Below are 23222 nucleotides of genomic sequence, written 5' to 3' on the forward strand. Positions count from 1 at the left end.
TACCACAGTAAGTACTAACACTACCACAGTAAGTACTAATCCTACCACAGTGAGTACTAACACTACCACAGTAAGTACTAATACTACCACAGTGAGTACTAATACTACCACAGTGAGTACTGATACTACCACAGTGAGTACTGATACTACCACAGTGAGTACTGATACTACCACAGTGAGTACTGAAACTACCACAGTGAGTACTAATACTACCACAGTGAGTACTGATACTACCACAGTGAGTACTGATACTACCACAGTGAGTACTTATACTCCCACAGTGAGTACTAATACTACCACAGTGAGTACTGATACTACCACAGTGAGTACTGATACTACCACAGTGAGTACTGAAACTACCACAGTGAGTACTAATACTACCACAGTGAGTACTGATACTACCACAGTGTGTACTGATACTACCACAGTGAGTACTTATACTCCCACAGTGAGTACTAACACTACCACAGTAAGTACTAATACTACCACAGTAAGTACTAACACTACCACAGTGAGTACTAATACTACCACAGTGAGTACTGATTCTACCACAGTAAGTACTGATACTACCACAGTGAGTGCTAACACTACCACAGTGAGTACTGATACTACCACAGTGAGTACTAATACTACCACAGTGAGTACTGATTCTACCACAGTGAGTACTGATACTACCACAGTGAGTACTAACACTACCACAGTGAGTACTAATACTACCACAGTGAGTACTGATACTACCACAGTGAGTACTGATGCTACCACAGTGAGTACTAGTACTACCACAGTGAGTACTAACACTACCACAGTGAGTACTAACACTACCACAGTGAGTACTGATACTACCACAGTGAGTACTGATACTACCACAGTGAGTACTTATACTCCCACAGTGAGTACTAATACTACCACAGTGAGTACTGATACTACCACAGTGAGTACTGATACTACCACAGTGAGTACTGAAACTACCACAGTGAGTACTAATACTACCACAGTGAGTACTGATACTACCACAGTGAGTACTGATACTACCACAGTGAGTACTTATACTCCCACAGTGAGTACTAACACTACCACAGTAAGTACTAATACTACCACAGTAAGTACTAACACTACCACAGTGAGTACTAATACTACCACAGTGAGTACTGATTCTACCACAGTAAGTACTGATACTACCACAGTGAGTGCTAACACTACCACAGTGAGTACTGATACTACCACAGTGAGTACTAATACTACCACAGTGAGTACTGATTCTACCACAGTGAGTACTGATACTACCACAGTGAGTACTAACACTACCACAGTGAGTACTAATACTACCACAGTGAGTACTGATACTACCACAGTGAGTACTGATACTCCCACAGTGAGTACTTATACTCCCACAGTGAGTACTAATACTACCACAGTAAGTACTAATACTACCACAGTAAGTACTAACACTACCACAGTGAGTACTAATACTACCACAGTGAGTACTGATTCTACCACAGTAAGTACTGATACTACCACAGTGAGTGCTAACACTACCACAGTGAGTACTGATACTACCACAGTGAGTACTAATACTACCACAGTGAGTACTGATACTACCACAGTGAGTACTAACACTACCACAGTGAGTACTAATATTACCACAGTGAGTACTGATACTACCACAGTGAGTACTAACACTACCACAGTAAGTACTAACACTACCACAGTAAGTACTAACACTACCACAGTAAGTACTAATACTACCACAGTGAGTACTAGTACTACCACAGTGAGTACTAACACTAGAGTACCCCTGTGTCTCGCAGTGATCACCTCGTCCTCCAGCAGAAGGTACTCCGTGGTGTCTCCGTCGGGCGAGACTCAGAGTCTGAGTTACCAGTGGAGACAGACCATCACGTACCGGAGCTGCGGTCACGAGTCCGAGTCCAGGAGCGCCCCGCACACGCAGCAGCTCAGCGTGGACCAGATCTTCGTCATGTATGACCAGGAGAACCAGCTGATCCGCTACGCCATGAGCAACCGCATCGGCCCCGTGCACAGTGAGTACCTCAGGTCCCCCCGACACGGGCTTCCCACGGCTACTCACTGAGACATGTCAGGTATCCACACATCAGGACCTCTGTGTCTCACTGTGAACCTGCAGACCGAGCTCTAAGCTCTAAGGAGGAGAAATGTTCTTCCTCAGTCTGTAGGAGTCTGGGGGAGTCTGGGGGAGTCTGGGGGAGTCTGGAGGAGTCAGGAGGAGTCTGGGGGAGTCTGGAGGAGTCAGGAGGAGTCTGGGGGAGTCTGGAGGAGTCAGGAGGTGTCTGGGGGAGTCTGGAGGAGTCTGGAGGAGTCTGGGGGAGTTTGGATGAGTCTGGGGGAGTCTGGGGGAGTCAGGAGGAGTCTGGGGGAGTCAGGAGGAGTCTGGGGGAGTCAGGAGGAGTCTGGAGGAGTTTGTTGGAATGCACGACTTCCTGACGTTCACAGAAACACAAACAGAAACGTGAGCCGTGTTTCTGCAGCTGGACTCGGGATCAGAGATCGACCCCTGACCCCTGACCCCGACGCCTGCCGGACACTTCCTCCTCAGGGTTTGATCCAGGCCGTGACCTCGCAGCGCCCCCTGCTGACCTGTGGCTGATGTGGTCAGAGAGCAGTGGGTCTGCGGTCGGGGCACAGAGAGAGTCCTGAAGAGCGGAAGAATAAAGAGTAAGGTCACATGACTCAGACAGGCGATGTTCAGAACCATGAATAGTGAAAAGTGAATTACCTCAGGAACTACAGAGAAATGAGAAACAAAATACAGGCTCTTCAGAAGGTTGTGACGTCACACATGAAGCAAAGCCACTTCCGGGTCCAAACAGTTGAAGGTTTCAGAGACAAACATGATCTGAATCTCCTGGTCAAATATCAACAGATAAAAGACCTGCCCTCAGAGGCCCCGGATCAGAACCTCCTCATGGTCCCTGGTCCTGGATGAAACCAGGACACGGCCATCCTTATGTTTGAAAACCTACTTGTTTCAGGAAGTGCTTTTATTCCAGCAGATTAAGATTAAAACATTGTGACGTGAACTCTACACCGATGCTCCTACATGAACCTGTGCTGATGCTCCTGTGGTCGTCTCAGGTTTGGTTCCCGAGGAGAACCCGTGCTTCACAGGGCAACACGGCTGCGACATCAACGCCATGTGCAAACCTCAGGACGGCCAGAGCTTCAGCTGCGTCTGCTCCTCCGGCTTCAGCGGAGACGGACACCTCTGCTACGGTGGGTTCACCTTTCCTGTCTCACCAGGGGGCGCTCTGACCCTGACCCGAGTCTGACCCGACTCTGACCCGACTCTGACCCGACTCTGACCCGACTCTGACCCGACTCTGGCTCTGTGTCTCAGATGTGGACGAGTGTCTTACTCCGGGCGTCTGTGGACCGGACTCTCTCTGCTCTAATACCGTGGGCTCATATCGCTGCGTCTGCCGCCCCGGACTCAGGCTCCGCCCCGACGGCCGCTGCACAGGTGACACACGCTAAGCACACGCTAAGCACGCAACATACGCTCACCACACAACATACGCTAACCACGCAACATGCGCTAACCACACAACATACGCTAACCAGACAACACATGCTAACCACAAAACATATGCTAACCACACAACATACGCTAACCACACAACATATGCTAACCACACAACATACGCTAACCACGCAACACACACTAACCACGCAACACACACTAACCACACAACATACGCTAACCACGCAACACACACTAACCACGCAACACACACTAACCACGCAACACACACTAACCACGCAACATACGCTAACCACACAACACACGCTAACCACACAACATAGCTAACCACACAAAACACACTAACCACACAACACACGCTAACCACACAACATAAGCTAACCACACAACATACGCTAACCACGCAACACATGCTAACCACACAACACATGCTAACCACACAACACATGCTAACCACACAACACATGCTTACCACACAACACATGCTAACCACACAACACATGCTAACCACACAACACATGCTAACCACACAACACATGCTTACCACACAACACATGCTAACCACACAACACATGCTAACCACACAACACATGCTAACCACACAACACATGCTAACCACACAACACATGCTAACCACACAACACATGCTAACCACGCAACATACGCTAACCACACAACATACGCTAACCACGCAACACATGCTAACCACACAACACATGCTAACCACACAACACATGCTAACCACACAACACATGCTAACCACACAACACATGCTAACCACGCAACATACGCTAACCACACAACATACGCTAACCACGCAACACATGCTAACCACACAACACATGCTAACCACACAACACATGCTAACCACACAACACATGCTAACCACACAACATACGCTAACCACACAACACACACTAACCACACAACATACGCTAACCACACAACACATGCTAACCACACAACACATGCTAACCACACAACACATGCTAACCACGCAACATACGCTAACCACACAACATACGCTAACCACGCAACATACGCTAACCACGCAACACATGCTAACCACACAACACATGCTAACCACACAACACATGCTAACCACACAACACATGCTAACCACACAACACATGCTAACCACGCAACATACGCTAACCACACAACATACGCTAACCACGCAACACATGCTAACCACACAACACATGCTAACCACACAACACATGCTAACCACGCAACATACGCTAACCACACAACATACGCTAACCACGCAACACATGCTAACCACACAACACATGCTAACCACACAACACATGCTAACCACACAACACATGCTAACCACACAACATACGCTAACCACGCAACACATGCTAACCACACAACACATGCTAACCACACAACATACGCTAACCACGCAACACATGCTAACCACACAACACATGCTAACCACACAACACATGCTAACCACACAACACATGCTAACCACACAACATACGCTAACCACGCAACACATGCTAACCACACAACACATGCTAACCACACAACATACGCTAACCACACAACACATGCTAACCACGCAACATACGCTAACCACGCAACACATGCTAACCACACAACACATGCTAACCACACAACATACGCTAACCACACAACACATGCTAACCACACAACATACGCTAACCACGCAACACATGCTAACCACACAACACATGCTAACCACACAACACATGCTAACCACACAACATACGCTAACCACGCAACACATGCTAACCACACAACACATGCTAACCACACAACACACACTAACCACACAACACATGCTAACCACACAACACATGCTAACCACGCAACATACGCTAACCACACAACATACGCTAACCACACAACACATGCTAACCACACAACATACGCTAACCACGCAACACATGCTAACCACACAACACATGCTAACCACACAACATACGCTAACCACACAACACATGCTAACCACACAACATACGCTAACCACACAACACATGCTAACCACACAACATACGCTAACCACGCAACACATGCTAACCACACAACACATGCTAACCACACAACATACGCTAACCACACAACACATGCTAACCACACAACATACGCTAACCACGCAACACATGCTAACCACACAACACATGCTAACCACACAACACATGCTAACCACACAACATACGCTAACCACGCAACACATGCTAACCACACAACACATGCTAACCACACAACACACACTAACCACACAACACATGCTAACCACACAACACATGCTAACCACGCAACATACGCTAACCACACAACATACGCTAACCACACAACACATGCTAACCACACAACATACGCTAACCACGCAACACATGCTAACCACACAACACATGCTAACCACACAACATACGCTAACCACACAACACATGCTAACCACACAACATACGCTAACCACACAACACATGCTAACCACACAACATACGCTAACCACGCAACACATGCTAACCACACAACACATGCTAACCACACAACACATGCTAACCACACAACACACGCTAACCACACAACACATGCTAACCACACAACATACGCTAACCACACAACATATGCTAACCACACAACACACACTAACCACACAACACATGCTAACCACACAACATACGCTAACCACACAACACATGCTAACCACACAACATACGCTAACCACGCAACACATGCTAACCACACAACACATGCTAACCACACAACACATGCTAACCACACAACATACGCTAACCACACAACATATGCTAACCACACAACACACACTAACCACACAACACATGCTAACCACACAACACACGCTAACCACACAACACATGCTAACCACACAACATACGCTAACCACACAACATATGCTAACCACACAACACACACTAACCACACAACACATGCTAACCACACAACATACGCTAACCACACAACACATGCTAACCACACAACATACGCTAACCACGCAACACATGCTAACCACACAACACATGCTAACCACACAACACATGCTAACCACGCAACACACGCTAACCACACAACACATGCTAACCACGCAACATACGCTAACCACACAACATACGCTAACCACACAACACATGCTAACCACACAACATACGCTAACCACACAACATACGCTAACCACACAACATACGCTAACCACACAACATATGCTACCACGCAACACACGCTAACCACACAACACATGCTAACCACGCAACATACGCTAACCACGCAACATATGCTAACCACACAACATAAAAGTCAGCACAGGTTTGTAAAGTGTCGTTATTAAAGTGTGTGGTTTCAGAGGACGCTGTGGCGGTGGATCACTGCGCTCAGGGCAGCCATGACTGTGACGTCACTGAGCGCGCTCAGTGCACGTACTCCGGAGGCTCCTCCTACTCTTGCTCCTGTCGCCACGGTTACAGGGGCGATGGGCGCCGCTGCACAGGTGAGTGCTCAGACATGGGGACACGCCCACTCCAGGACTGACCCCGCCCACTCCAGGACTGACCCCGCCACTCCAGGACTGACCACGCCCACTCCAGGACTGACCACGCCCACTCCAGGACTGACCCCCCCACTCCAGGACTGACCACGCCCACTCCAGGACTGACCACGCCCACTCCAGGACTGACCACGCCCACTCCAGGACTGACCACGCCCACTCCAGGACTGACCCCCCCACTCCAGGACTGACCACGCCCACTCCAGGACTGACCGCACCCACTCCAGGACTCACCACGCCCACTCCAGGACTCACCACGCCCACTCCAGGGCTGAACACGCCCACTCCAAGACTGACCACGCCCTCTCCAGGACTGACCCCGCCCACTCCAGGACTGACCGCACCCACTCCAGGACTCACCACGCCCACTCAAGCACTGGCCCCGCCCTCGCCTGTGGCTCTGACGTCTCTGTGGTTTCAGACGTGGACGAGTGTGATTCCACGCCCTGTCACCGTGAGGCGCTCTGTTCCAACACCCCGGGCTCCTTCAGCTGTGAGTGCAGCCCCGGCTTCAGCGGAGACGGGTTCAGCTGCCGCCCCCGCGGTGAGTGTACGAGGTTGACCGATACATCAGGCCGATATTTGATTTTTTCCTTTAAAACGAGCTCCGTCTGCTGAGGAGCTTCACACACAGGATTATACACATTTTTTAATATCGGTCACATCTGTCGACCTGTAATAATAATAGTGAAGTTAACCTAGTGGTGGCTCTGTGGAACTGCAGCGTTGGGCTGTTTGTGTTGTGAAGGTTTGGGACGTGTCGGTCTCGGAGACTCTGTGGGACGTCCTGAGGTTTACGAGCTCCAGACTCTGTCATTACAAACTCTGTGGAGAAACATGTTCCTCTGATTTATGATCTGTCCGCCCACGACGCCAGGACAAAGGCAATACTGTACTTTAAACACCACAAAGACCCGGAGCTCTTTCAAAAACAGAGGAGCAAGAGGAACAAGAGGAATTAAAGCTGCTCGCGGCGCTAAAGTCCCTCGCCCCGCGTGCACTCCCCCTTGCGACTGCCCCCGCTCTCTCTCGCCCAAACCTGCTCTCGCCTCTGCCTCACACCCAGCCTGGACTCACTCTTGTACCGGCGAGAAAAGAGAAAGCATTCTAAAAGTGTCAAAGCCATATTTGAACTGGCACCTCCTACACCAAAGACCAGCGCACTATCACTGAGCTGTAGCTCCATGTTAATGTGGGCCTGATGTGGGCTACTCTTCTTTAAATTACCGGTTAGAAATTTGTTTCCAGTTCACCACCGGAGAAGAGGGGTCAGTTCAGGTCATGTGTCCCAACATAAATTTTTTTCAATTGTTTTCCACATTGTCCCCAGTGTTGCCTCAGTTGTTTCCCTACTATCTCACAATGTCTTTGTCTTTAGTTTTTATATTCTGGAAGCGTTCTTTCCACGTTTTTCAAGAGGGCGGGAACATAGGCGTTGATTCATGTTATATCCATTTGGTGACGAGTTAAAAAAAAAAAAAACAATTCTGCCGGATCAGAATTGATCCAGCAGTCTCACAGTTGGGAAACCAACACTCCAGCTATGACGCTACACAGGGACAGCAAATGCCAATCTGAAATAATATCTTATGAAATGCCCCGCGCTCATGTGTTTTAAACTTGGACATGTGCAGCGGCCCATGTGTGGACGAGCTACCTCCTTCACCTCAGACGACCACACTATCACTGAGCTATAAGTCCATACAAACATGGGCCTGATGAGGGCGAGGATTCTATAAATACATGGGCCGAAATTAGGTCCAGCACCCCACTGGAGGAGAGGGGTTATTTTCCCGTTTTTAATGATGGTGGAACCATAGGCGGTGATGGGAACCCTGCACTCTACCAATGGAGCTACACAGGCTGAGTGAGGAACATGGCCGATTTTGCAATACCACAGTTGTGTATTATCCTGTATAACGTGAATACAGTTTGGGCAATAATATATTGAATCATTTTGTAATTAGAGTGAATTCCCCTGGCCGTCCAAAGATTGTTGAGAGGGTGCTCCCTCGATATGTGAAGCAATAATGTGGTGAGACCCATATAGCAGGAGGAACACACAGAGAGGCGGACAGGAAACAGCCGGACTGAACTTCCTGTGATCATACAGTCCAGAAAAAGCTGAATTTGCCGCCAAAAACGTCCAAAGTAAAACTTTTATCCCTTACAGAGGGTTAGTATAAGTCCGTACGAGTCTAAAACTGTGGCTTTTGTGAATAAAGGGGGAAATTTGGGAGAATTTCAGGAGAAACTCTGACAGAGTCCAACATGCTGCCAGGCAAAGAACTCTGGCTATTTTCACGGAGGATGGGCGGGCCACTTACAAGCCACTTACACTAACAAGACACTTACAAGCCTATTTAAAGGCATTTTTGGCGATAGCGGCTGCGTGTGCACACCATTAGGTCCAGCTGGCACCTGATTGGGTCTGTTCCAATCAGACAAAGTGTGTGAAAGATATGAAGCTTAGAAATTTGCTGAAAATGGCCTCTCAGTTGCGGCCTTGTCATGAACACGCCCAATAATATGTCAAAAAAAGTAATTGATGATTTTGAAAGCCACATGGGTTTGAGACATGTTGGCCAAAATTGGAGGCTTTCCAATAAAAACTCAGGGAGGGGGTTTGAGGTTCAGGCCAAGATGGCCGACTTCCTGTCGCATTTAGGGCGGGGTCATAATATCATTTTTTATATACGTGGTCTATGTCCTTGGCCAATGTCACTTTTGTACGATGATTTTTTTAGTGACCGGTCCTCCATTGAGTCAATGTAAACTGCCTGTTTGAGGGGGCGCCACAAAGCCATATTTTAATATTTCCTCTCGCGGACTCCCCCCTGGTCGGGAGGCGACCAGGAGGTGCTATCCGGAATAGATGCCCTAGCCCCCTCAGCTCCTTTCGACGTGAAGGAGCAGCGACTCTACTCCGATTATCCCGAATATTGACTTTGAAGAGGAACCAGAGGAACAAGAGGAATGTCAAAGCAACGGTAAACTTTTGAGCCGTGAAAACGAGTTCTGTCCAACGACTCAGATACACTCACGATTCACATAAGTTTTTATCTGTTCTGAATGTCCCTTGAAGTATCATTTGAATCCCCTGATCCTCTGATCAGGCTCCTCAGAGGGGGGCAGGGCAGGTCGGGTTAGAAAACACTTATTTTCTCCTCACGTTGTTGTCTTAGAACACACAGTTCCTTGTTTTCCATAAGAGCCGCCCGGAGTCGCTGATGTTTTGTGACTGTGCAGTTTTACGAGCTTGAACGTATCATTACATGTTTTGTTTTGTCGAGTTCAGAGAAAAGAGTTTCAGCTGCTTCGAGTGCAGAAACAACAACAGCCCCAACACAGGGGGCGGGACCGGCCCAGACCAAAGGTTAAAGCTGTCAATCTGACTGTGGGGACGGAGCAGTGGCGCCCCCTGGTGGTGAAAGCAAAACCCAAGTCCTAAATGATGAGAGTCTAATGCTAACGTCTATAGGAAAAACACATTGAAACCGCTAAAGCTAAAGGCTATAGGAAGAACACATTGAAACCGCTAAAGCCTATAGGAAAAACACATTGAAACCGCTAAAGCTAAAGGCTATAGGAAAAACACATTGTAAACCGCTAATGCCAACAGCTATAGGGAAAACACATTGAAACCGCTAAAGCCAACGGCTATAGGAAAAACACATTGAAACCGCTAATGCTAACGTCTATAGGAAAAACACATTGAAACCGCTAAAGCCAACGGCTATAGGAAAAACACATTGAAACCGCTAATGCTAACGACTATAGGAAAAACACATTGAAACCGCTAATGCTAACGGCTATAGGAAAAACACATTGAAACCGCTAATGCTAACGGCTATAGGAAAAATAAATTGAAACCGCTAATGCCAACGGCTATAGGAAAAACGCATAGAAACCGCTAAAGCTAACGGCTATAAGAAAAACACATTGAAACCGCTAAAGTTACCGGCTATAGGTAAAACACATTGTAAACCGCTAATGCCAACAGCTATAGGAAAAACACATTGAAACCGCTAAAGCTAAGGCTATAAGAAAAACACATTGAAACCGCTAAAGCTAACGGCTATAGGAAAAACACATTGAAACCGCTAATGCCAACAGCTATAGGTAAAACACATTGAAACCGCTAAAGCTAACGGCTATAGGAAAAACACATTGAAACCGCTAATGCCAACAGCTATAGGTAAAACACATTGAAACCGCTAAAGCTAAGGCTATAAGAAAAACACATTGAAACCGCTAAAGCTAACGGCTATAGGAAAAACACATTGAAACCGCTAATGCCAAGGGCTATAGGAAAAACACATTGAAACCGCCAATGCCAACAGCTATAGAAAAAACACATTGAAACCGCTAATGCCAACAGCTATAGAAAAAACACATTGAAACCGCTAAAGCTAACGGCTATAGGAAAAACACATTAAAACCACTAAAGCTAACGGCTATAGTAAAAACACATTGAAACCACTAAAGCTAACGGCTATAGTAAAAACACATTGAAACCGCTAATGCCAACGGCTATAGGAAAAACACATTGAAACCGCTAAAGCTAACGGCTATAGGAAAAACACATTGAAACAGCTAAAGCTAACGGCTATAGGAAAAACACATTGAAACCGCTAAAGCTAACGGCTATAGGAAAAACACATTGAAACCGCTAATGCCAACAGCTATAGGTAAAACACATTGAAACCGCTAATGCCAACGGCTATAGGAAAAACACATTAAAACCACTAAAGCTAACGGCTATAGTAAAAACACATTGAAACCACTAAAGCTAACGGCTATAGTAAAAACACATTGAAACCGCTAATGCCAACAGCTATAGGAAAAACACATTGAAACCGCTAAAGCTAGCGGCTATAGGAAAAACACATTGAAACCGCTAAAGCTAACGGCTATAGAAAAACACATTGAAACCGCTAAAGCTAACAGCTATAGGAAAAACACATTGGAACAGCTAAAGCTAACGGCTATAGGAAAAACACATTGAAACCGCTAAAGCTAACGGCTATAGGAAAAACACATTGAAACCGCTAAAGCTAACGGCTATAGGAAAAACACATTGAAACAGCTAAAGCTAACGGCTATAGGAAAAACACATTGAAACCGCTAAAGCTAACGGCTATAGGAAAAACACATTGAAACCGCTAATGCCAACAGCTATTGGTAAAACACATTGAAACCGCTAAAGCTAAGGCTATAGGAAAAACACATTGAAACCACTAAAGCTAACGGCTATAGGAAAAACACATTGAAACCGCTAATGCCAACGGCTATAGGAAAAACACATTGAAACCGCTAATGCCAACAGCTATAGAAAAAACACATTGAAACCGCTAATGCCAACGGCTATAGGAAAAACACATTGAAACCGCTAATGCCAACGGCTATAGGAAAAACACATAGAAACCGCTAAAGCTAACGGCTATAGGAAAAACACATTGAAACCGCTAATGCCAACGGCTATAGGAAAAACACATTGAAATCGCTAAAGCTAACGGCTATAGGAAAAACACATTAAAACCACTAAAGCTAACGGCTATAGTAAAAACACATTGAAACCACTAAAGCTAACGGCTATAGTAAAAACACATTGAAACCGCTAATGCCAACAGCTATAGGAAAAACACATTGAAACCGCTAAAGCTAGCGGCTATAGGAAAAACACATTGAAACCGCTAAAGCTAACGGCTATAGGAAAAACACATTAAAACCACTAAAGCTAACGGCTATAGTAAAAACACATTGAAACCGCTAATGCCAACAGCTATAGGAAAAACACATTGAAATCGCTAAAGCTAACGGCTATAGGAAAAACACATTAAAACCACTAAAGCTAACGGCTATAGTAAAAACACATTGAAACCACTAAAGCTAACGGCTATAGTAAAAACACATTGAAACCGCTAATGCCAACAGCTATAGGAAAAACACATTGAAATCGCTAAAGCTAACGGCTATAGGAAAAACACATTAAAACCACTAAAGCTAACGGCTATAGTAAAAACACATTGAAACCGCTAAAGCTAACGGCTATAGTAAAAACACATTGAAACCGCTAATGCCAACAGCTATAGGAAAAACACATTGAAACTGCTAAAGCTAACGGATACTGGAAAGGTTCCCGGATTAGCCGACTCGCTAACTGTGACTTTATCTGTGGTCCTCAGAGCGGTCCCGGTGTGAGGCTCAGAGTGACTTTACCTGTGGTCCTCAGAGCGGTCCCGGTGTGAGGCTCAGTGTGACTTTACCTGTGGTCCTCAGAGCGGTCCCAGTGTGAGGCTCAGAGTGACTTTATCTGTGGTCCTCAGAGCGGTCCCGGTGTGAGGCTCAGTGACTTTACCTGTGGTCCTCAGAGCGGTCCCAGTGTGAGGCTCAGTGACTTTATCTGTGGTCCTCAGAGCGGTCCCGGTGTGAGGCTCAGAGTGACTTTATCTGTGGTCCTCAGAGCGGTCCCAGTGTGAGGCTCAGTGACTTTACCTGTGGTCCTCAGAGCGGTCCCGGTGTGAGGCTCAGAGTGACTTTATCTGTGGTCCTCAGAGCGGTCCCAGTGTGAGGCTCAGTGACTTTAACTGTGGTCCTCAGAGCAGTCCCGGTGTGAGGCTCAGTGACTTTAACTGTGGTCCTCAGAGCGGTCCCGGTGTGAGGCTCAGAGTGACTTTACCTGTCGTCCTCAGAGCGGTCCCGGTGTGAGGCTCAGTGTGACTTTAACTGTGGTCCTCAGAGCGGTCCCAGTGTGAGGCGCAGCGTGCTGAGGCGGAGGCGCGCTCTCAGGCTCAGGCCGGGGGGTTCTGGTCGCTCTTCAGGCCTCGCTCTGAGGTCTTCGTCCCTCGCTGCGACGCCGACGGTCAGTTCGAGTCCACGCAGTGCGGGCAAGAGCAGTGCTGGTGTGTGGACAGAGGGGGCGCCGAAGTGCAGGGGACGCGGGTCAGCGGCGCCGACAGCCCCCCCCTCTGTGAGTACCGCCAAAAACATCATCTAAATCATGTTCAGAGCGGGTTTAAAGGTGTGGTTTGTCTTAACCCCGCCCCCTGCCCCGCCCCCTCAGGTATAAACCAGGCCGTGACCCCGCCCCCCTTTGGCCCCACCCCTCCTCCAGGTGTGGGCACGGTGGCTCCGGGGAGCCTCCTGCTGTTCGCCCAGAGCGGCCGCATCGACCAGATCTCACTGACCACGGGGGAGACCACGCCCCTCATCCACGTCCCGGTGAGTACAGACCACGCCCCTTCATCCACGTCCCGGTGAGTACAGACCACGCCCCGGTGAGTACAGACCACGCCCCTCATCCACGTCCCGGTGAGTACAGACCACGCCCCTCATCCACGTCCCGGTGAGTACAGACCACGCCCCTTCATCCACGTCCCGGTGAGTACAGACCACGCCCCTCATCCACGTCCCGGTGAGTACAGACCACGCCCCCTCATCCACGTCCTGGTGAGTACAGACCACGCCCCCTCATCCACGTCCCGGTGAGTACAGACCACGCCCCTTCATCCACGTCCCGGTGAGTACAGACCACGCCCCCTCATCCACGTCCCGGTGAGTACAGACCACGCCCCCTCATCCACGTCCCGGTGAGTACAGACCACGCCCCTCATCCACGTCCCGGTGAGTACAGACCACGCCCCCTCATCCACGTCCCGGTGAGTACAGACCACGCCCCTTCATCCACGTCCCGGTGAGTACAGACCACGCCCCTTCATCCACGTCCCGGTGAGTACAGACCACGCCCCCTCATCCACGTCCCGGTGAGTACAGACCACGCCCCCTCATCCACGTGGATCCAGCGCAGACGGCGTTAGCATTTAGCCTCTCCCTCTCTCCTCTATAGCTCCAAAACAGGTCAAGATAGAAGCTACCGAGCTCTTCCACGTTTTCCCTATTTTAATATGGTTACGTGAAGTGTTCCACTACAAAGTATAATTACACACAATTAAACAATGTGGATTTTCTAAGCGGATAAAAGGGGGAAATATATTGTAAGGCGTAATAATACCAGGAGTAGTTCGAAATCCGCGCAGTAATCTTCACTTTACTGCGCAGTAATCTTCACTTTACTGTGCGGATGCCAAATTACTCCTGGTATTATTACGCCTTACAATATAGTCCCCCCTTTTATCCGCTTAGAAAATCCACATTGTTTAATTTTAACATAATCTTTAGTACAGTTCATTATTGTTCTGTGTTAATCAGTGCATTTTTTAGAAACAGTGAGTGTTTGCGAGTTTAAGTGAAGCATTTCAGAGTGAAAGCTGAACGTCTGAGTGGTTTCCTGTCATTAAGGCTGGATCATCATGAACAACATCATCTCTGAATCAGGACCATCTTTAATAATGGAGGCTAAAGCTCAGCCTTCAGCCGTTTCCTGTGGAGCAGAGGAGCCACACTGGAGCCACACTGGAGCTCTGTTTACATACAGACTCTGATTCAGCCCGAGGGCCGAGTGGGCGGGGCCGAGGTCAGGGGTCACGCCCACGCGCCGCGCTCTGTGGAATGAAGAAATGTGATTATTGTTGTGTCCAGGACCGAGTGGTCATCGCTGTGGCCTACGACTGTGTGGAGCAGACGGTTTACTGGACCGAGATCACAGGCCCGAGCATCAGCCGCGCCTCACTGACACTGAGGGAGCGAGGGGCGGAGCTTCTCGTCAGCTCAGGTAACTCTACAAGAACACACATAACTGAGGGAGGGGGCGGAGCTTCTCGTCAGCTCAGGTAACTGTACAAGAACACATATAACACATATAACTGAGGGAGGGGGCGGAGCTTCTCGTCAGCTCAGGTAACTGTACAAGAACACATATAACACATATAACTGAGGGAGGGGGCGGAGCTTATCGTCAGCTCAGGTAACTGTACAAGAACACACATAACTGAGGGAGGGGGCGGAGCTTCTCGTCAGCTCAGGTAACTCTACAAGAACACACATAACTGAGGGAGGGGGCGGAGCTTCTCGTCAGCTCAGGTAACTGTACAAGAACACATATAACACATATAACTGAGGGAGAGGGGGCGGAGCTTCTCGTCAGCTCAGGTAACTGTACAAGAACACATATAACACATATAACTGAGGGAGGGGGCGGAGCCTATCGTCAGCTCAGGTAACTGCACAAGAACACATATAACACATATAACTGAGGGAGGGGGCGGAGCTTCTCATCAGCTCAGGTAACTGTACAAGAACACATATAACACATATAAAAGAGGGAGAGGGGGTGGAGCCTATCGTCAGCTCAGGTAACTGCCATTTTTTGGTCATTTTTTGTCATTTTTTTGCCATTTTTTAGTCATTTTTTAGCCATTTTTTGTCATTTTTTTGTCGTTTTTTGCCATTTTTTGTCATTTTTTTGCCATTTTTTGTCATTTTTTTGTGTCATTTTTTTGTGTCATTTTTTGTCATTTTTTGTCATTTTTTGTCATTTTTTTGTCATTTTTTGTCAATTTCTTTTTGACATTTTTGCCACTTTTATCGTCAGCTCAGGTAACTGTACAAGAACACATATAACACATATAACTGAGGGAGGGGGCGGAGCTTCTCGTCAGCTCAGGTAACTGTACAAGAACACATATAACACATATAACTGAGGGAGGGGGCGGAGCTTATCGTCAGCTCAGGTAACTGTACAAGAACACATATAACACATATAACTGAGGGAGGGGGCGGAGCTTATCGTCAGCTCAGGTAACTCTACAAGAACACATATAACACATATAACTGAGGGAGGGGGCGGAGCTTATCGTCAGCTCAGGTAGCTGTATAAGAACACATATAACACATATAACTGAGGGAGAGGGGGCGGAGCTTATCGTCAGCTCAGGTAACTCTACAAGAACACATATAACACATATAACTGAGGGAGAGGGGGCGGAGCTTATCGTCAGCTCAGGTAACTCTACAAGAACACATATAACACATATAACTGAGGGAGGGGGCGGAGCTTATCGTCAGCTCAGGTAACTCTACAAGAACACATATAACACATATAACTGAGGGAGAGGGGGCGGAGCTTTTCATCCTCAGACCTGCTGAACTCTCCCCCTCCCTCTCTCAGACCTGCTGAACTCTCCCCCTCCCTCTCTCAGACCTGCTGAACTCTCCCCCTCCCTCTCTCAGACCTGCTGAACTCTCCCCCTCCTTCTCTCAGACCTGCTGAACTCTCCCCCTCCCTCCCTCAGACCTGCTGAACTCTCCCCCTCCCTCTCTCAGACCTACTGAACTCTCCCCCTCCCTCTCTCAGACCTGCTGAACTCTCCCCCTCCCTCTCTCAGACCTGCTGAACTCTCCCCCTCCCTCCCTCAGACCTGCAGAGTCCTGAAGGTCTGGCTCTGGACCCCGTGTCTCTGCTGAACTCTCCCCCTCCCTCCCTCAGACCTGCTGAACTCTCCCCCTCCCTCCCTCAGACCTGCAGAGTCCTGAAGGTCTGGCTCTGGACCCCGTGTCTCGGCTCATGTTCTGGACGGACTCGGTTCTGGACGTGGTGGAAGTTTCCAGACTGGACGGGTCTGAGAGGCGTGTCCTGTTCAACACGGAGCTGGTGAACCCGCGGGCCATCGTCACTGACCCCGCCTATGGGTAAGACACGCCCACTTACACACCCACATACAGGAGACACGCCCACATACAAGAGACACGCCCCCATACGGATCTGAGAGGCGTGTCCTGTTCAACACGGAGCTGGTGAACCCGCGGGCCATCGTCACTGACCCCGCCTACGGGTAAGACACGCCCACTTACAGGAGACACGCCCACATACAGGAGACACGCCCACATACAAGAGACACGCCCTCATACAGGAGACACGCCCACATACAAGAGACACGTCCTCATACAGGAGACACGCCCACATACAGGAGACACGCCCACATACAAGAGACACGCCCTCATACAGGAGACACGCCCACATACAAGAGACACGCCCTCATACAGGAGACACGCCCACATACAAGAGACACGCCCACATACAAGAGACACGCCCACTTATGGGTAGGGATCTTCTGGACGGACTGTGACCTCTTGTTGTTTCAGGAGGATCTTCTGGTCGGACTGTGACCTCTTGTTTTTTCAGGAGGATCTTCTGGTTAGACTGTGACCTCTTGTTGTTTCAGGAGGATCTTCTGGACGGACTGTGACCTCTTGTTGTTTCAGGAGGATCTTCTGGTTGGACTGTGACCTCTTGTTTTTTTAGGAGGATCTTCTGGACAGACTGTGACCTCTTGTTGTTTCAGGAGGATCTTCTGGTCGGACTGTGACCTCTTGTTGTTTCAGGAGGATCTTCTGGTCGGACTGTGACCTCTTGTTTTTTCAGGAGGATCTTCTGGACAGACTGTGACCTCTTGTTGTTTCAGGAGGATCTTCTGGACGGACTGTGACCTCTTGTTGTTTCAGGAGGATCTTCTGGTCGGACTGTGACCTCTTGTTGTTTCAGGAGGATCTTCTGGTTAGACTGTGACCTCTTGTTGTTTCAGGAGGATCTTCTGGTTAGACTGTGACCTCTTGTTGTTTCAGGAGGGTCTTCTGGACGGACTGTGACCTCTTGTTGTTTCAGGAGGGTCTTCTGGTTAGACTGTGACCTCTTGTTGTTTCAGGAGGATCTTCTGGTCGGACTGTGACCTCTTGTTGTTTCAGGAGGGTCTTCTGGTTTGACTGTGACCTCTTGTTGTTTCAGGAGGGTCTTCTGGTTTGACTGTGACCTCTTGTTGTTTCAGGAGGGTCTTCTGGACGGACTGTGACCTCTTGTTGTTTCAGGAGGGTCTTCTGGTTAGACTGTGACCTCTTGTTGTTTCAGGAGGGTCTTCTGCTTGGACTGTGACCTCTTGTTGTTTCAGGAGGATTTTCTGGTTTGACTGTGACCTCTTGTTGTTTCAGGAGGATCTTCTGGTCGGACTGTGACCTCTTGTTGTTTCAGGAGGATCTTCTGGTTAGACTGTGACCTCTTGTTGTTTCAGGAGGATCTTCTGGTTAGACTGTGACCTCTTGTTGTTTCAGGAGGGTCTTCTGGACAGACTGTGACCTCTTGTTGTTTCAGGAGGATCTTCTGGTTAGACTGTGACCTCTTGTTGTTTCAGGAGGGTCTTCTGGACAGACTGTGACCTCTTGTTGTTTCAGGAGGATCTTCTGGACGGACTGTGACCTCTTGTTGTTTCAGGAGGATCTTCTGGTTAGACTGTGACCTCTTGTTGTTTCAGGAGGATCTTCTGGACGGACTGGAACAGAGACGGGCCTAAGATCGAGATGTCGAACATGGACGGGTCTGAGCGGACGGTGCTGGTTCAGGACGACCTGGCTCTGCCCAACGGCCTGAGCTACGACCACCAGAGCCGGCTGCTCTGCTGGGCCGACGCCGGTCAGAACCTCTCTCTTCTATCAACGTCATTTACCAGAGAAAAGATAGTTTCTGATGTTTTCCTCAACCTCTTAAGCCTGCATTGACTGAACACATTTCGTCCAGTTTACTGTCCATTTCCCACTTGACTACAATGTGTTGTTTAAACCCTGATCCCTCATTATGTCAGCGCCCTCTGCTGGACACCTGTGGAAGTCTTTCCTTTTATTTTTGTCTAAGCTGCCCCCCGGTGGCTGGAGTGAGTATTTAAATCAAAGCTCCGCACAGAGCAGAGTCTCTGTGAGTCCGGCTCAGAGTTAAAGGAGTCTCTGTGAGTCCGGCTCAGAGCTAAAGGAGTCTCTGTGAGTCCGGCTCAGAGCTAAAGGAGTCTCTGTGAGTCCGGCTCAGAGCTAAAGGAGTCTCTGTGAGTCCGGCTCAGAGTTAAAGGCGTCTCTGTGAGTCCGGCTCAGAGTTAAAGGAGTCTCTGTGAGTCCGGCTCAGAGCTAAAGGAGTCTCTGTGAGTCCGGCTCAGAGCTAAAGGAGTCTCTGTGAGTCCGGCTCAGAGCTAAAGGAGTCTCTGTGAGTCCGGCTCAGAGCTAAAGGAGTCTCTGTGAGTCCGGCTCAGAGCTAAAGGAGTCTGTGTGAGTCCGGCTCAGAGCTAAAGGAGTCTCTGTGAGTCCGGCTCAGAGTTAAAGGAGTCTCTGTGAGTCCGGCTCAGAGTTAAAGGAGTCTCTGTGAGTCCGGCTCAGAGTTAAAGGCGTCTCTGTGAGTCCGGCTCAGAGCTAAAGGAGTCTGTGAGTCCGGCTCAGAGCTAAAGGAGTCTCTGTGAGTCCGGCTCAGAGTTAAAGGAGTCTCTGTGAGTCCGGCTCAGAGTTAAAGGAGTCTCTGTGAGTCCGGCTCAGAGTTAAAGGAGTCTCTGTGAGTCCGGCTCAGAGTTAAAGGCGTCTCTGTGAGTCCGGCTCAGAGCTAAAGGAGTCTCTGTGAGTCCGGCTCAGAGCTAAAGGCGTCTCTGTGAGTCCGGCTCAGAGCTAAAGGAGTCTGTGAGTCCGGCTCAGAGCTAAAGGCGTCTGTGAGTCCGGCTCAGAGTTAAAGGAGTCTCTGTGAGTCCGGCTCAGAGCTAAAGGAGTCTGTGTGAGTCCGGCTCAGAGCTAAAGGAGTCTCTGTGAGTCCGGCTCAGAGCTAAAGGAGTCTCTGTGAGTCCGGCTCAGAGCTAAAGGAGTCTGTGAGTCCGGCTCAGAGCTAAAGGAGTCTCTGTGAGTCCGGCTCAGAGCTAAAGGAGTCTGTGAGTCCGGCTCAGAGCTAAAGGAGTCTCTGTGAGTCCGGCTCAGAGCTAAAGGAGTCTGTGAGTCCGGCTCAGAGTTAAAGGAGTCTGTGAGTCCGGCTCAGAGTTAAAGGAGTCTCTGTGAGTCCGGCTCAGAGTTAAAGGAGTCTCTGTGAGTCCGGCTCAGAGTTAAAGGAGTCTCTGTGAGTCCGGCTCAGAGTTAAAGGAGTCTGTGAGTCCGGCTCAGAGTTAAAGGAGTCTCTGTGAGTCCGGCTCAGAGCTAAAGGAGTCTGTGAGTCCGGCTCAGAGCTAAAGGAGTCTGTGTGAGTCCGGCTCAGAGTTAAAGGAGTCTGTGAGTCCGGCTCAGAGCTAAAGGAGTCTGTGTGAGTCCGGCTCAGAGTTAAAGGAGTCTGTGAGTCCGGCTCAGAGCTAAAGGCGTCTCTGTGAGTCCGGCTCAGAGCTAAAGGAGTCTCTGTGAGTCCGGCTCAGAGTTAAAGGCGTCTCTGTGAGTCCGGCTCAGAGCTAAAGGAGTCTCTGTGAGTCCGGCTCAGAGCTAAAGGAGTCTCTGTGAGTCCGGCTCAGAGCTAAAGGAGTCTCTGTGAGTCCGGCTCAGAGCTAAAGGCGTCTCTGTGAGTCCGGCTCAGAGCTAAAGGAGTCTGTGAGTCCGGCTCAGAGTTAAAGGAGTCTGTGAGTCCGGCTCAGAGTTAAAGGAGTCTGTGAGTCCGGCTCAGAGTTAAAGGCGTCTCTGTGAGTCCGGCTCAGAGCTAAAGGCGTCTGTGAGTCCGGCTCAGAGTTAAAGGCGTCTCTGTGAGTCCGGCTCAGAGCTAAAGGAGTCTCTGTGAGTCCGGCTCAGAGCTAAAGGCGTCTGTGAGTCCGGCTCAGAGTTAAAGGCGTCTCTGTGAGTCCGGCTCAGAGCTAAAGGCGTCTGTGAGTCCGGCTCAGAGTTAAAGGCGTCTCTGTGAGTCCGGCTCAGAGTTAAAGGCGTCTCTGTGAGTCCGGCTCAGAGCTAAAGGAGTCTGTGAGTCCGGCTCAGAGCTAAAGGAGTCTGTGAGTCCGGCTCAGAGCTAAAGGAGTCTGTGAGTCCGGCTCAGAGTTAAAGGAGTCTCTGTGAGTCCGGCTCAGAGTTAAAGGAGTCTCTGTGAGTCCGGCTCAGAGTTAAAGGAGTCTGTGAGTCCGGCTCAGAGTTAAAGGAGTCTGTGAGTCCGGCTCAGAGTTAAAGGAGTCTCCGTGAGTCCGGCTCAGAGCTAAAGGAGTCTCCGTGATGCTCTGCTCCGGCTCCTCAAACGTCTCATGTCTTTACGATGTTTACAGCTGCGCAGATGTTTGTATGAAGCACATTTACGAGCTCGTTAAAAGCAGCAGGACGCTCCTCACAGATGTTTGTCACATCATTAAAGCGTGCTCTCTGTGTTTTGACCCTGCAGGCACCCGTAGAGTGGAGTGCATGGACCCGCACGTCCGGCAGAGGAGCTCGGTGTCGGAGCAGGTCCAGTACCCGTTTGGCCTGGTGTCTGTGGGACGGAGGCTCTTCTACAGCGACTGGAGGAGGTACAGCTTCACACTGCAGCCTGAAGATACGTTTATCCTTCATGAGCGCCGGCTCCGCCCACAGACACAGTCTAACCAATGACTTTAGAGCAGGTTTTCACTGAGGAAGTGAAGAGTGTTCTGTTCGTGTGACGGTTTGTGATGTTTGTGAGACGAGAAGGAAAGTGTGAGCTGAGTTTGTGCAGCTGAAGTGTCATATGTTTTTACTTCACATTTAGTTTTTAGAGTCGACCAAAACATCTGCAGGTTTTACACCAGAAAACAAAAAGAAAAAACAAAAACAGATTTAACATGAATGGCTTGGATTGTTCGTGAGGAAGCTATTGGTCAGTTACCTCAAGCTAAAGGTTAGCGGCTAGCGTTAGCATGAAGCTATCGGTCAGTTACCTCGAGCTAAAGGTTAGCGGCTAGCGTTAGCATGAAGCTATCGGTCAGTTACCTTGAGCTAAAGGTTAGCGGCTAGCGTTAGCATGAAGCTATCGGTCAGTTACCTCGAGCTAAAGGTTAGCGGCTAGCGTTAGCATGAAGCTATCGGTCAGTTACCTCAAGCTAAAGGTTAGCGGCTAGCGTTAGCATGAAGCTATCGGTCAGTTACCTCAAGCTAAAGGTTAGCGGCTAGCGTTAGCATGAAGCTATCGGTCAGTTACCTCAAGCTAAAGGTTAGCGGCTAGCGTTAGCATGAAGCTATCGGTCAGTTACCTCAAGCTAAAGGTTAGCGGCTAGCGTTAGCATGAAGCTATCGGTCAGTTACCTCAAGCTAAAGGTTAGCGGCTAGCGTTAGCATGAAGCTATCGGTCAGTTACCTCAAGCTAAAGGTTAGCGGCTAGCGTTAGCATGAAGCTATCGGTCAGTTACCTCAAGCTAAAGGTTAGCGGCTAGCGTTAGCATGAAGCTATCGGTCAGTTACCTCAAGCTAAAGGTTAGCGGCTAGCGTTAGCATGAAGCTATCGGTCAGTTACCTCAAGCTAAAGGTTAGCGGCTAGCGTTAGCATGAAGCTATCGGTCAGTTACC

General features: G+C 49.0%; 1 protein-coding gene across 3 annotated transcripts in view; it reads left to right on the forward strand.

Moving 5' to 3' along the window:
• LOC306961345 (nidogen-1-like) overlaps positions 1-23222 on the forward strand; it is a 42703-nt gene that overhangs the window by 16934 nt on the left and 2547 nt on the right. For all 3 annotated transcript variants that reach the window (XM_079554044.1, XM_079554043.1, XM_079554042.1), the window contains exons 9-19: positions 1809-2042; positions 3115-3252; positions 3377-3499; positions 6861-7004; positions 7483-7605; positions 13804-14034; positions 14128-14285; positions 15603-15735; positions 17480-17651; positions 19265-19422; positions 22087-22210. In XM_079554044.1, the coding sequence (XP_079410170.1) occupies positions 1809-2042; positions 3115-3252; positions 3377-3499; positions 6861-7004; positions 7483-7605; positions 13804-14034; positions 14128-14285; positions 15603-15735; positions 17480-17651; positions 19265-19422; positions 22087-22210 (1738 nt within the window). The remainder of the gene's footprint in view (positions 1-1808; positions 2043-3114; positions 3253-3376; positions 3500-6860; positions 7005-7482; positions 7606-13803; positions 14035-14127; positions 14286-15602; positions 15736-17479; positions 17652-19264; positions 19423-22086; positions 22211-23222) is intronic.

Source organism: Gobius niger, assembly GCF_951799975.1.
Source record: "Gobius niger genome assembly, chromosome: 3".
NCBI classification, from domain to species: Eukaryota; Metazoa; Chordata; class Actinopteri; order Gobiiformes; family Gobiidae; genus Gobius; species Gobius niger.